The sequence below is a fragment of the Nipponia nippon genome, unplaced genomic scaffold (genome assembly GCF_047370975.1).
Source record: "Nipponia nippon isolate SJK-2023a ecotype South Korea unplaced genomic scaffold, ASM4737097v1 scaffold_12, whole genome shotgun sequence".
Taxonomy (NCBI): domain Eukaryota; kingdom Metazoa; phylum Chordata; class Aves; order Pelecaniformes; family Threskiornithidae; genus Nipponia; species Nipponia nippon.
This window is the reverse complement of record NW_028262313.1, coordinates 20,889,076-20,902,583: the sequence shown is the minus strand read 5'-3', so window position 1 is coordinate 20,902,583 and position 13,508 is coordinate 20,889,076. Positions and strand designations below refer to the sequence as shown.

Here is a 13,508-nt window from a genome sequence, read left to right as displayed (position 1 = left end):
TTTCTGCAAAATATTTGAGATAAATAATTTTTGTTCTGAAGCAGAATTTTTATTATTTTTGTTTCATAAACTCTTGCAGAATTCCAACTGTCCACAATCTCTATGTACAGAATCTTCCTGCATTACTGCTCAGTGGCAAAGAAAGGATGCCTATCCTGCTCATACTTGTGCATCTATTCACTTGCCAAAAACATGAAGAGTTTGATCGAGCTTTTCATATGCCCAAAGCTAAATACACGTGCATATTTTTTCCACACATAAACTGAACAGACTCTATTAGTTAGCTAACTTTAAAAAAAAATGCCTTTACTAGATATTTAATTCAATGAACACCTATGGGTGGTAGGTAATAGCAAAAGAATATTAAAGTTTTGTGATGGATTAATTAAGGACCAAAAAATTAACTTAGAGAAAAAGATTGATAATAAAAAGCCCAGCATGAAATCCACTGATAAAATAGTTACTAAAACCTATTTGTCTTCAATAGTGTTCAAGGAAATACCGGTATTCAGTCAACAGCAAAAAACCCCAACAGACTAATAATATTCTGTAATTAACAGAGGCGGTCCAGAGAGGCTGTTATTTTAGCACAGAAAGCAATCAGGCTGGTCAGGTATGATTTGCTCCTGTTCAACCCACACTGACTTACCCCAGTCACCTTTTCCATCTTGTACCTGAAAAGAGTTTCCATGAAGACTTTCTCCATAGTCTTCTTCAGGCCAACCTAACCTCATGTGGTGGTGCATTAGGTTGTCCAGGCCCATAGTTCCCGACATCCTCCTTGCCTTCAAGAAGGACGTAGCAATCCCACCTATGAGTCTTACAGCCAGATTCAGACATTAAAATAATTTCTGATGGCAGGAAGAAAAGATCTCTGCCAGGTACCAGCAGAAGTTGTCAAATATAAAGAAACACAACGGTTGTCAGTGTAGTAAACTTGCTTATTTTTTTTTCTTTTTGAATTTTTCAGCCTTGACTATACCGACCTCCCTTTGATTGGGAATGTCAACAGAAATGTCAAATAAATCAGCATATCAGCATTTTAAAGGTTAAAAAATAAATTAAAACTTGAAATTTGGACTCAACAAGTAGCTAATAAGTTGCTGATCTTTTACAGAATAGAATATTACAGGTGTTCATAACTACCCTCCCTGAAGGCCAATCTCAGTTACATGGTTTTATCTCAACTAAATCTGAGTTATTTGATAATTTGACAAATTGACTGAGTCAATTTTCAACAGTCTACTTAATCAGCTGTTAAATATACCTCTGAATATATTAGATTGTCGAGTACACCAGCTTTCTTATTATTGCTTAGAAGGATAACAAAGAATATGTCTATTGGCGCATGTGTTTTCCTGTTTCGGTTCTGCTTTTGCTTTGTTCCAATCAGCGTTTAAGCTTCCTGGATGCAAATCAAGACAGTTCAAACAGCCCAGCCAGTCTTTACTGTAATAACAAATCAGAAGCAGAATCAAGATTTTTGAAGACAATTACCTATGGAATTAACCACCTCTGGTTAATTTTCTTTAAAAATCTTCATTCCACTTGGTGATCTAAACCACCACACACTGTTCTCACATTAGATGGAACGAGGCTCACTTCTTCACTTAAACAGGCTTCCACACTCAAACATACAAGATGATTTAGAAGGATAGCAATGTTTAATGGGTATACATATTGGTAAACACAATCATGAATATAACTAACAGCGTGAATATACTGAAATTATTCAAGATACAGTTCCTATCTATTTTTATGCCAGAACTCTATCAGACTTGAATGAGTACAAGACAAAACCATTATTCTGCTCCTTATTCCACTACTGGAAAGCTAAACTCCAGCCCTACAGCTCTCAGACATACTCATTGTCTTTATAGTAGTGCTCTAGTGGGTTTGTTTGTTTTGGTTTTTTTCCTCCTTTTTTTTTTTTTTTTTTTTTTTTTAATTGTTGGTCAATGCTGCTTTCCAAAAACTGGTATTGTTGGCTCAAATATGAATTACTGATCTGATTGGAAGTTAACTAGTGCCATCTCACAGAACAGAGCACATAATCTTATCTCATGCAAGACACCTATCAACTGCTACAAATATCACGGCCAAAATCACGTCATGACTAAATTCAAAGTCCATTTCTTCTGTCATCAGTTCTCTACCATTGTCAGAGCTTTCCTTTCACACAAAAATCAAACTGATTTTCCCTCTCTCTCGAGATCAATTTCCTTCCACAATAAAAATCAATTCTCAGTCACTTTGTCCTCCACAGTCAAAGTCAATTCCCCTCACGCTGACATACATATTCAAATATCTTCCTCTGTAACTCAACACCACTTAGTGCATGCACCATCACCATCAATTCAACCCACAATCAAGTCTTTATGAATTGATTTGGTTTACCCAGAGCCAAACAAATTTAATCCCCACTCACACTTGCTGGATCAATTTCCTTGTCCCAGCTGAAATCTGTTTCCTCTCACTGACCATCCTGTTCCTCCCTTGATCACACAGAAATGCATTTCTACCCTGACTTGTGCCCTTCAGAAGCTCTGGTCTCCTCCTACTAGTGCATCCCTTTCAAGTTTTTATTTCAGCTTTTGCCTTTCTTATTCCTTGTTCCCAACTGGTAGAAGTTCCAGAATACATATTCCATTCTCCTCTTGCTTTATTTTACACCTCTGTCTGGGGTCTCTTACACAGAATTCCTTCCTAAGTCAGTGCTCCGTAATTTTCATACATCTGTTGTTCCTCACTGTGACTTCTTTATCCCTTGTTAAAACTCCACTAGTCCTCCTTTTCCTTAAAGAATCGAAGTCTTATTTCACAGGGTGTAGATCTTACCATGTTGACTCCAGTAAGTGGCTGAAGCCTGGACTGGGGGCTGCTAAGGCATTAGGGCCCTCTTCTTGACATGCAGGAAGAATAACAATCCATCCCTCTTAAGAAATTATTTCAGCAACAGATCCCAATAGCACTATCACGCCTACACATGAGGCAGCCTGGCTCTGACAGGTGGAGCGAGAGTAGCTACATTTCACTTCTATGGAATTGCAGAAGGCCTACTATGGGTGACAATTTGGGAAGTTATTTTCAGCTTTAGAAGACCTCTGAATTTTCCTTAAAACCCCTTAAACACCTTTTATTTGCTGTTGTAACACGATAGGACATGGTAGGCTTAGGAAGAAAACTTTCAAATTTACGTATTATGCCTCTGTAAAATAGTCCCATTGAGCCTCTCAGAGTTTGAAAAGAACCTCTTTATAAGTAGCATTTTTTAATTTTCTCAACATACATTTAACACAATCCCATTTCACTTTATTCTCTTTCAACTATACAGAAGAAAACATACAAACTGTGTTCATACTGTTATCTTTTTAGTACCAATTACTAGTATCTTGGCAACTAATTCCAAAACTTAAGTGGTGAGAGAATAAAATGGAAAATGATATGTTATGGAGTTATAGTCACATGGAGTTTGAAGCCTATTAATGTACAGGAATGTATTTAATTTAGAACTGTAGGATGTTCTTAATATCTGGCATATTTTCCTTACAAAAAAAACCATGTAGTGGTCCACTAAGTTTAGTTAAATGAGTTGAAATACTTCATTGGATCAAGTAATTAATTCTACCTGTACCTTTTCTTCCCTTTTATTTATTAATTTATTTTGCTCAAGGTGCTAGTACTTTCTTACATACTGATCTTTTGAGATTTCAATGCATAGCTCTCGGAAACATATCCCAGTTGGTGCAAATTGTCACAATTCCATTAACTATCTTCTCCGAACATCTCAGAACCAATCCTTCCCTCTAACAAATATTTGTGGGATGTCATTTTTTTTAAAATGTTTTACAGATGGACTCCGAAGAAAACCCACCCACTCATCATATGTCTCTCATGGTGGTTTTTATACCTTTTTGCGGATTTTCTTCCAGTCTTTTCTGATTATGCTTTGAGAATAATTGTTTTATAGCTCAAGAAGAAGCAAAAATGAAAACATAAGCAAATATCCTAAATGATATCCAACCAGAGTTTCACCATCACTCAGCTTTTGAGTGAGACTTCAGCTGAAGTTAGGTAGATATGATAGAAAAGTGCACACAGAAAACAAATGAGATCGATACTCAAGTGTTGGTGTGAAATATTAGATGTCATATCCAGAATATGTAAAATAAATTATGTGGTCTGATGACATTCACCTTGAACTTTATTTTAATGCAGAAAAGCTGAAGACCTGCAACTACAGTGGCTAGACTGCGTTAATGTGCTAATGTAACGTGCTTCACATTTTTTCGACAAACGCGTAATGATACCGATCACAAGAATTATACTTGTATCTCAGTTACTTCCACAATACTAATCTATTTGATACATAACTTCAAGAAGATTTTGCTCCTTCTAGCAGAATGAACAAAGGACTTTCACCTTTTTTTTTCCCCAAATAAAATTTACACTAATTTTACAGTAATTTTATTCCTTCATGATTGTCTTCAGCTATTGCCTCTACCAGCATTTAAAAACTGTAATACTATTTATGTGTTCTTTTTGTAATTAAAGCCAGTACAAAAAAAGGGAAAAGCTTTCAACAATCATCGTAAATGCAAACAACAGAACAAAACAGTTATTTTGTTGGCGTAGAGCAAGGCATGGCTGACTGCTTTCCTGGAAACCTAGTGCATGAGGGTTTCAGTTCCATCCTCTTTATAAATGTATTAGTACCTATTGTTTTAGCACCAGGTGCACATGTTTGTCTACAATTTTTTTTTCCTTCTGAAGGCCAAAGAACAAAAGCCAAAAAACCCTAAACTGGAAAATAACCTCATCCAAGCTCATATACAGGAAATCCAACACTCTCAGCTGTATCATTCCAAAAAACACGAAGACAAGGCAAGGGAACTATTCCATGTGCATTATAGAAAGAAAAAGGGCAATATTTACTCAAGAAAACTCATACAGTAGTCTCACTGAGAGATTAGGGGAAGAAACGTTCTTTCCCTTTACAGCAAGCCAGTATGAGTCTTTTGAACCACCCTGCCAAAAGATGCAGGGACACAGAAGCAAGGGACTCTCATTTCTGGCAGCAGGTTCACCCAGGAAAACTCCTGCAAAACTCAGTGTGACCCCAGAGCTGCTGGCACTAGTGGAGACATTCTCATTGCACCGAGAGGCCTCCCGAAAGCTGATGTAGCCCCCAACATGTTCTCAGCCACCGTCTTTCATTCATATAATAACCTCTAGTGAGGTATCTTCTGCCTTGCACTGCAACTTCTGAATATGTTACTTCTTTAATTTGAGATACATCTGGTTACTCATTTTCTTCTTGAGTACCAAGTCTAATGTTGTCTTTGATTTCAATAACAGTTTGATCTAATTGTTTAGCAATAAGATAAAAATCTGAAGTTTATCACTCATTTTATCATAGGTCTTGCTGTACAGTCAGAACAATGAAACTCCTGTGTTAAATGACTAAACGCATGCTTAACACGTGAAGTTGCATGATGCTTTGGTTTTGCCATTTTCTTTTTTTCCTCTCCAAAGACTTGGATGAGAGACTGCACAGCTGAAGTGTTGTGCCCATGAAAAAAGGATCAGATTCATAAGAAGAAATAGATGAATAGAATGGCACTAAAAAAGTGAAAATACTTTGAATTTTATAGGAATTTTTACAATTATCTCGATCCTGCAATTCAAATTACATAAATCCTTGCAACTCCTTGTGATCACATTATAATGATAAACAACAGATACAATGATCTGAAGTGATTTTGGAAAACATCACACAGAAAATCTACAGCAGATCTTCATGTCCTAAGCGTTTAACGTCAGAAGCTATAGAGAAGTCCACTCAGGTATTGCTGGTTTTCTGCAACTCCGGTTTTCCAATTTTGAATTATTTTAAGGAACACACTTTGAATATTCAGACAGATTTTTGACAACTTACATAGAGTCACCTGAGAGTAGAAATTAATCCTCTTACACTGTGATAGTACAACCAGAAGCACCACTGCTATTAAGAAGCAGGTATTAGGATACAACCAAAGAAAGACTGCAATTTAAGCTTTCACATTTAGAGATCTTCAAAGATCTGACACTGATACTCCTGCAACAAAAAGCTATGAAGAGATGCAAAGTGAATTAGCTGTACTATAAGAATTTGGGAAGGGAGAGACTTATCCTGACAGATCAGAACAGCATCAAAACTACTGAGCAAAGTCACTCCTCCGTAGGGAAATATTTAATTTAGAAAGGCCATTTCAGTCCTATGTGAAGTCAAAAGAATACACCACTTTCGCCTGTGAACCCTTTTTGCTTAAGATCATATAAATAACACCAGCAGCTTAGAACAGGAGAGCAATGTGTAACAGTTGCCAGTAGTGATTTCCACAAACACAGTTCACTGATTTCTATGTTAAACACCTTTTAGAAACCCTCTTTTCTGTTGAGAACCAGAGGCATGGGTTTAGTATTCAGGGGTGCAGGTACCGATAACACCGTGCATTTGATTAGCTTTCACTGAAATATGCCGCTTGGCTCAGTAATGACAGAGTTTAGAAATAGACATCCAGAGAGTCACTGAAGTTTTAAGCCATATGGACAACATTCACCTCTGAGGCACTGACAGAGAAGTAATCGGGTGGAATAAAGGGGGAAAGAGACTGGGGAGCCGGTAGATGAGGTTGGTGCTCAGAGAAAACACAAGAACAAAGGAATGGGAAAGGGGAGTTTCTTGAGAAGGGCAAGAAGAGACTTTAGAAGTAGAATGTTTTCACTTACTTTTTTAGCCATCCTGGTTCAGTTTGTCATCAGTCAGTCACCACATAGGGCCATCTCTCCTGTGAAGAACCTCTGAACTCTTTCTCCTTCCACGATGAAGCTCTGTGTCCACACATCCCATTCCAGTCTCCAAAAAGTAGTTCTAGGTAGGCCTGTGGGTAAAGTAGGTGGATGTTTACTTTGCATGTGCTTTGAATCACCGCTGTGTATAGGGATGAAGGAGGCAGATTAAGGAAAATGTAATGAAAGTCACAGCGAGAAGGCTCATGGCCAGGCAGTCTCTTCCTCTAGAGGTTCACCACTGGGTTTAAACGCGTAAGTAAACCTTAGCCGGCAATAACAAATAATGTCCTTCTGCAGTTATATGTGAAACAGAAAATAACACTCAGAAATTATTACTGCCCTCCTAAATAAAATAATTTTTTCGAAAAAATGAATGCAGAAAAAGGTAGGCTCCAAAAATGTCTCATACTTGATTTTTTTGGGTGGAGGAAATAGGGGAGCAGGGGAACACTGCAAACTCACCTGAAGTGCAGCAGCAGAAAGCATGAAATGAAGCCAAAGCAATTAAGCATGTGTGAACTACTGCTATCAGGGGGGATGCAAACTATTCACCTGTATATTTAACTTCCCAAATTATTAAGGAATGTTGGGAAGGGAAGTCATCAGTCTTGGGGCTGATGGGATTAGCTAAGTACCTAGGAACCCAGGTGGGAGTAGAGGAGAGACAGGAACAGTTTTCTGCTTTTAGAGGGGGGTTTGTCCCCTATAAAAACAGCAGTGGAAGTAACAGTAGGAGAAAGAAAGAACCTGAGATATACGGTATGATTCCAAAGCCTGATACAGAAGGAGACAATTCTCTTCTCTCCAGTCCCTTAAACGTCATGCCAGAGGAAGACAGCACTATGCCAGTTGTGGAAGGCAAAGGAAGGGTAGCACCTGTCTCTCATGTGGAACCAATTAAGGTAGGAATGATGGCCAGCACTGCACAAGTCTCGGGTAAGGTGAGCTTACCAAGCTGCTGCACAAGTGCGGCACCCCTGCCCGCCAGGTAAGCGCACCACCTCCACCAGCCTGCTGGCTCAAGGCTAGCCCCTGCCACTGGTACAGAGCGACTATGAGAGAGGAGACATGGAGAAGCGCAATTCCTAGTTCTCCTTCAGAGGCCGTTTCAGTTTCATTTAGGAATTAGCTTCTGTTAGTCATCATCTCTATAATGACATAAAACTAAAGAAAATAAAGAAAGTTTAAGAAAATAACTTGCCAGATTCTCAATATATTTGTATTTCTGTACTACGATCTGGCTCTTAGAATATTTAACTTAGATGTACTTCTGAAACAACCTTACTTTTTTCCCTACTTAGGAACTGTAACTAGGCCAATATGTGTTATTTTCAACTGTTTTCAGTATTACATTTTCCTCTCTTAATATTTGTTTTCAGGTATCGTTGTTGGCTCGATTTTCCAGAGCTCAAATAAGTGTGGAAATTTCATATTCCATTCAGCACTTTCTCATGAGATATGAAAAGAGTATTCATAGAAAGCAGTTGTATTTGGGTTTAACATTGTTAGCATTTCCTCTCATGAGGGATATTAAATAATTTCATGCACAACTGCTCAAAATATTTTTTAAACTTCTGTAAACATAAGATTGCCAAAATCTAACATATGTTATGTGGTATTTAATCCTCAAGAGGAACTGAAGGAACAAAACACTTCTGCTAAAGTAATTAATAAGCACCAATACAGATACCTAGAAGCTGTTCCATCAAAATGAATCATATCCTCCTGTAAGTCACACCCAATATTTAGCAGTCTAAAAAAGAAAATTCAATACACAAGAATGCTGGCTAAAACAAGTGCTGAAATCTTATGTATCGAGATCAAATCACCAAAGCTGTGCTACCTTCTGGTGCTCCTGAATTAGGAAAAATAGGGAAGTTATTTGTAGAAAATTAATTTTGCCTATGAGAAATCTGTTCTGGCACAGCATCTGAATCCTGTGGGGACTGGCGATTAAGGTTAAAGTGTATGCTAATGAAATATTGAAAATAAATTAAAAACCAGGAGAGTTCCCTAACTCCATTACATTTGTAAAGGTATTTTTAGTTGCCACTTACAGAAGTGACAGATAAGTCTTACTTTTTGTTTTACTGCAATTTACAGTATGCGAGATTCTCTGTTCAGTGAATCCCATTTATAATACTTGGTATTACAGTACTTCACATATTTTGTCCTAATATTTATTAAGCAAAAATAGAAATAGTTGATAGTGAAGTCAGTGGATTAATCTCAGGTCACATTTGAATCTTTTTAATCAACATAGGCTTCCTCAGGGTGTAACAAGAAGTTAGAGCTCTTTCTATCAGTTCAGTGGAAAAGCTCTTGCCTATAGTTACTGGGCAGTGCTGTTTGGTGAAAGCTACAGGAAAATGCTCCATTTCGGGATCCACAGCCTCAAACCATCTCCTTTCACTCCTTTCCCTTCAACGTGCTAAATAGGATTTACTCTGTTCTTGTGGCTGAACCCAGCAGCCGTTTGCTCACATCCCTCCCGGTGGGATGGGGGAGGGAATCAGGGGGAAAAAAAAAAAAAAAAGTAAAATTCATAGGTTGAGATAAAGACAGTTTAATAGGACAGAAAAGGAAGGGATCATAATAATAACGATGATGATGATGATGATAAAAGAATACACAAAAGAAGTGATGCACAACGCAACCGCTCACCGCCTGCCGACCAATGCCCAGCCAGTTCCTGAGCAGCAATCGCTGCCCCCCGACCAACTCCTCCCCAGTTTCTATACTGAGCATGATGTCATATGGTATGGAATAGCCCTTTAGGCAGTCTGGGTCAGCTCTCCTGGCTGTGCCCCCTCCCAGCTTCTCAGTGGCAGGGCATGAGAAGCTGAAAAGTCCTTGACTAGTGTAAGCACAACTTAGCAACAACCAAAACATCAGCCTGCTATCAACATTATTCTCATCCTAAATCCAAAACACAGCACTATGCCAGCTACTAGGAAGAAAATTAACTCTATTGCAGCCGAAGCCAGGACATCTATAAATCCTTTCTGAAGATGCTGTTGCTGTTAGCAAGAATGTCCTCTTGCATATTACGCAGACCACTTATGAAAGAAGAGACCAGATTCAATTTGCTTATTAGGGTTGAAAATAGCATCTGCTAGCGTTGGGACACTGCTCCACCTGGACACAGCGGGGCAGGGAAAAGGGATTTTTCTCCTCTTTCTTTCAAGGAGTAACAGCACAGAGAAAATAATTTAAAATTCAACAAACCAGAGAAGGAATAATAGAGAGAGTCTGTATCTTAATCGATGAGGTATTTCATTGCTATTTCTGAAATTAGAACTGCTTAACTGTTTTATGCTGCACTGAATGACCACTTAAAGTAAAAAACAAAAATCAACTTCTGAGTCTGTATTAGAATCATGGATGCCTCAATAGGTAGTGCCCCTACACTATAAAATCATGCTCCTTTGTTTTCTTAATATTCCCTGTTTTTTGGTTTTTTTTTTACTATTTACCATATGAAAGTTTTACACATAAAATCTTAGTTTATTTATATTAATATTTGTTTTTTCATTGTTTATAATAATTTCAATATATTTTTTTATGACTGGTTTGGATTTTGTTCTGTTTTTCATTTTAAAGTAATCTTTCCAGTAATCTTTATTGAAAGGATAATTCCAAATGAAAAAAAAATTATTTTGTTAATTCTTAGTTTTGGTTTTGATAATCCTCTTGATACTGAATACAGAAGTCTGGATGGTTTAAGATATTATTAATAAAATGCAAGGCCTTAGTAAAATAAAAAGCCTATATTTCTTCATCTTCACAGGACCAAAAATGGAAACTTCCTGCTTACAGCTTTAAATGCTGTCCGGGTCAATTGTCATGTAAAAACATTATCATAATTAAATAATGCAGTTCTTATGGTTCGATTCCAAGAAGTTATTTCATTCAGTTGCCGTTATTTGGTCCTTGTTTTGGTACCCTGAATGCAATAAAAGTGATACAGAAATTGAATTTTTTTTCCTTTACAGAAAGTTCCTCCAATTCAGTATTGAGAAAATCAGTTGAACTCCATAACTAACTGTCACTGCCTTTTTCATATGTGCTTCTGCTGTGGAAACATTCTGTACGCTGTTGCAAAATTAACACATTAATTTACACTAATGATACAACTACTATATTATTACACAATTCTTCCCGCTGCCATCTCTGCACAGGATCTATCCCCGTGGATCAAATTCAGCATTCCTCTAGCTGGACTTTTGCTGCTTGCTCTCGGGCACAATTTAGCTCACTCAATAGAGATATGTATCATTTATTTATTTTTATTCTTAGTTGAAGAGGCTCTTAAATATCTTTCCCACAAAGCAAAATAAAGCAGCCATGAAATTTTGGCTCATCAGTGGATGAGGTGTACGTTAACCTAAGCTGCCTGTAATTAAACAGGCTGAGAGCAGAGCAAGCTTAATTAAATAGATAGAAGAACTTAAGAATCAGATTAAAGAACAGAAGATGAAAACCCCATGATGCTGAACCCTTTATTTAACAGACTATTTATAAAACAGGTGTCTAGCAGATATAATTTTTGCATCTTCTATGCAGGATATGGTTCTGCAAAGTATGGTTTTGAAGGTTTTAGAGACCAAAATACACTTTTCTATAGAAAAAAGGTGGGAACTGCCTACTGGGCTCCTTTACAACTACATCACAAATTTACTTTTTCACTAAACACAATGCATTTTTATAGATGTTCTTCTTATTTTTTTCTTATTTTGGAAACAACGCAGCCCTTCTCCCCACCATCAAGACCTTTGGATCCGTTTGTCAACTTCGATTTGACAAGTAGTAGAGGTCTCAAAGATACAAAATTCAAGAACTATGAAAATCGGCAGCTTGAGAGGAAAACTACTGTCCCTACAGAAGGAAAGCTTGAGAGTTCAACATTGTAGTTCTGTTTCACCAAGCGGGATATTTTAGCAGGCCAGTGAGCACGCGTCAGCTGCTCACCCACCGCAGCACGGTGCTTCCTTCTCCAGGCAGTAGCTAGGGGCCGTTGGAGCCTGCTGACACCATCTCATGGGTTGGGGGGCAAAGGAGAAGTACTGGGCATGAGGGAAACTCCAGTTCCAGGTCTTCTGTTTGGTGAATGTAATGTGAATGTAGCATAAGCATTTGTAAGAAATCAGGCTTCCTTGTTTCACAACGTGTCTTTCCAGGTTTTCATCACATAGCAATTCTTTGTTTGTCACAAAGCTGAAGCTGAAACAGTCAAAAATCAGGTTCCGAAAGAAGCTGCACTGAGAACTTCACATTTTTTCACAGCTCAGCAAACACTGGCATGGAAAAGCTCTGTTAACATGGCCCACATATTTGTGCCGAAAATAACATTTAGCTGTAGACATACCCATCAAGACAGAGATGCAAAAAATTCCAAATATTTTTCCACATAAATTCAGAATGACAAAATATCATCTGCTAACACAAAGCAGAATAAAAAGAACAAAATTTCATTTTGCTAGGTATTTAAGCTCAGTAACAGTCTAAATGAAAGGGCATTTTTCACTCCTTGCTTTTAAGAAACCAAAATTTATAGCAGCATAGTAGGAGTCTTCAAGGTCAAAGGGTATATAGTCTGCTTGCTGCAATATAATCTGACATGATAAATCATGTACAAGCAGCCAGCAGTGCTGCTATCATGAATTTGTAGGAGAATAGAAAATGATTTTTACAAAATATTCATTAAACTATATAGCAATTTTCATTTTTTATGTGTTCTGTTTTACTGCTTTGTTTTTCCTTCACACTAAACAATCTTTAAGAAAAGCCTTTTCTCTTTATCTCTCCTCCAACAAACATTATGCCACAAAGACTGCTAATAGAATAGTTTTAGAGAGAGTAGGTAGAGGCTTTCTTCGAGACTATACCAGTACCATATAAAAAGGATTTTTCACGAAGTATGAAAGAAAAAGTGACATATATTCAGTCTTTTTTTTATTGTTGTTATGAAACGCCCCCCCCCACATAACATTCCTGAGATGACAGTAGAGGATCAGAGCTTTCAGAAACACCTTAATCTGCTGCTTGCTCTATTTGCATTTTACCTGAAGGAAGAAATAATTAGAAGACTGACAAAAAAAGTTATTGAATTTGTTTAGTGCTAAATCCTGCAGATATGTTAGGATGGTTGAAAGCTATAAAGAAACAAAATCTCCACCGAACCAATAACATAATATGGGAGCACTCGAAAGATGTGTTTTACAAGATACAAAAGATCCTAAAACAGCCTATGCTGTGATTGAAGGGTGGGAGTGGGAGGGAATTTGAGTCTAGCATGTAAAGTCTTTGGACTTTCAATACAAACTTTTATGGGCAATACAGACTAATAAAATTGCAATAAATACTAATTAAACGGTAAAAATACACAGAATCCAGTGCATTAATCAAAACAAAGCAGCTGAGAATCACCTTACTCACAGATAGGACAGGATACAGAGAATCAGGGTGAATTCCATTCCTTACAATGCTAGCTAAACTTTTAGTTGTACTGCCAGAATTGGCTTTCAAGGTGTTGTAGAAGAAACACTGCTTTTTCCCCCCCCCCCTTACACAACTTATGCAGTGACCCTCAAGAAGGTTGACTTTAATCCATTGCTATGTGACAGGGAATTTTTTCAAATTGAGAAAAAAGAAGCGGCCATGGCTTCTCGTAA

At 37.5% G+C, this 13,508-nt stretch overlaps 1 protein-coding gene across 1 annotated transcript in view; it reads right to left on the bottom strand.

The window, feature by feature from the left end:
- LOC148056741 (uncharacterized) overlaps positions 1-13,508 on the bottom strand; it is a 236,146-nt gene that overhangs the window by 73,563 nt on the left and 149,075 nt on the right. The window contains exon 4 of the mRNA XM_087749119.1: positions 6,772-6,923. Coding sequence (XP_087605245.1) covers positions 6,772-6,783 — 12 coding nt within the window. The 5' untranslated portion in view covers positions 6,784-6,923. The remainder of the gene's footprint in view (positions 1-6,771; positions 6,924-13,508) is intronic.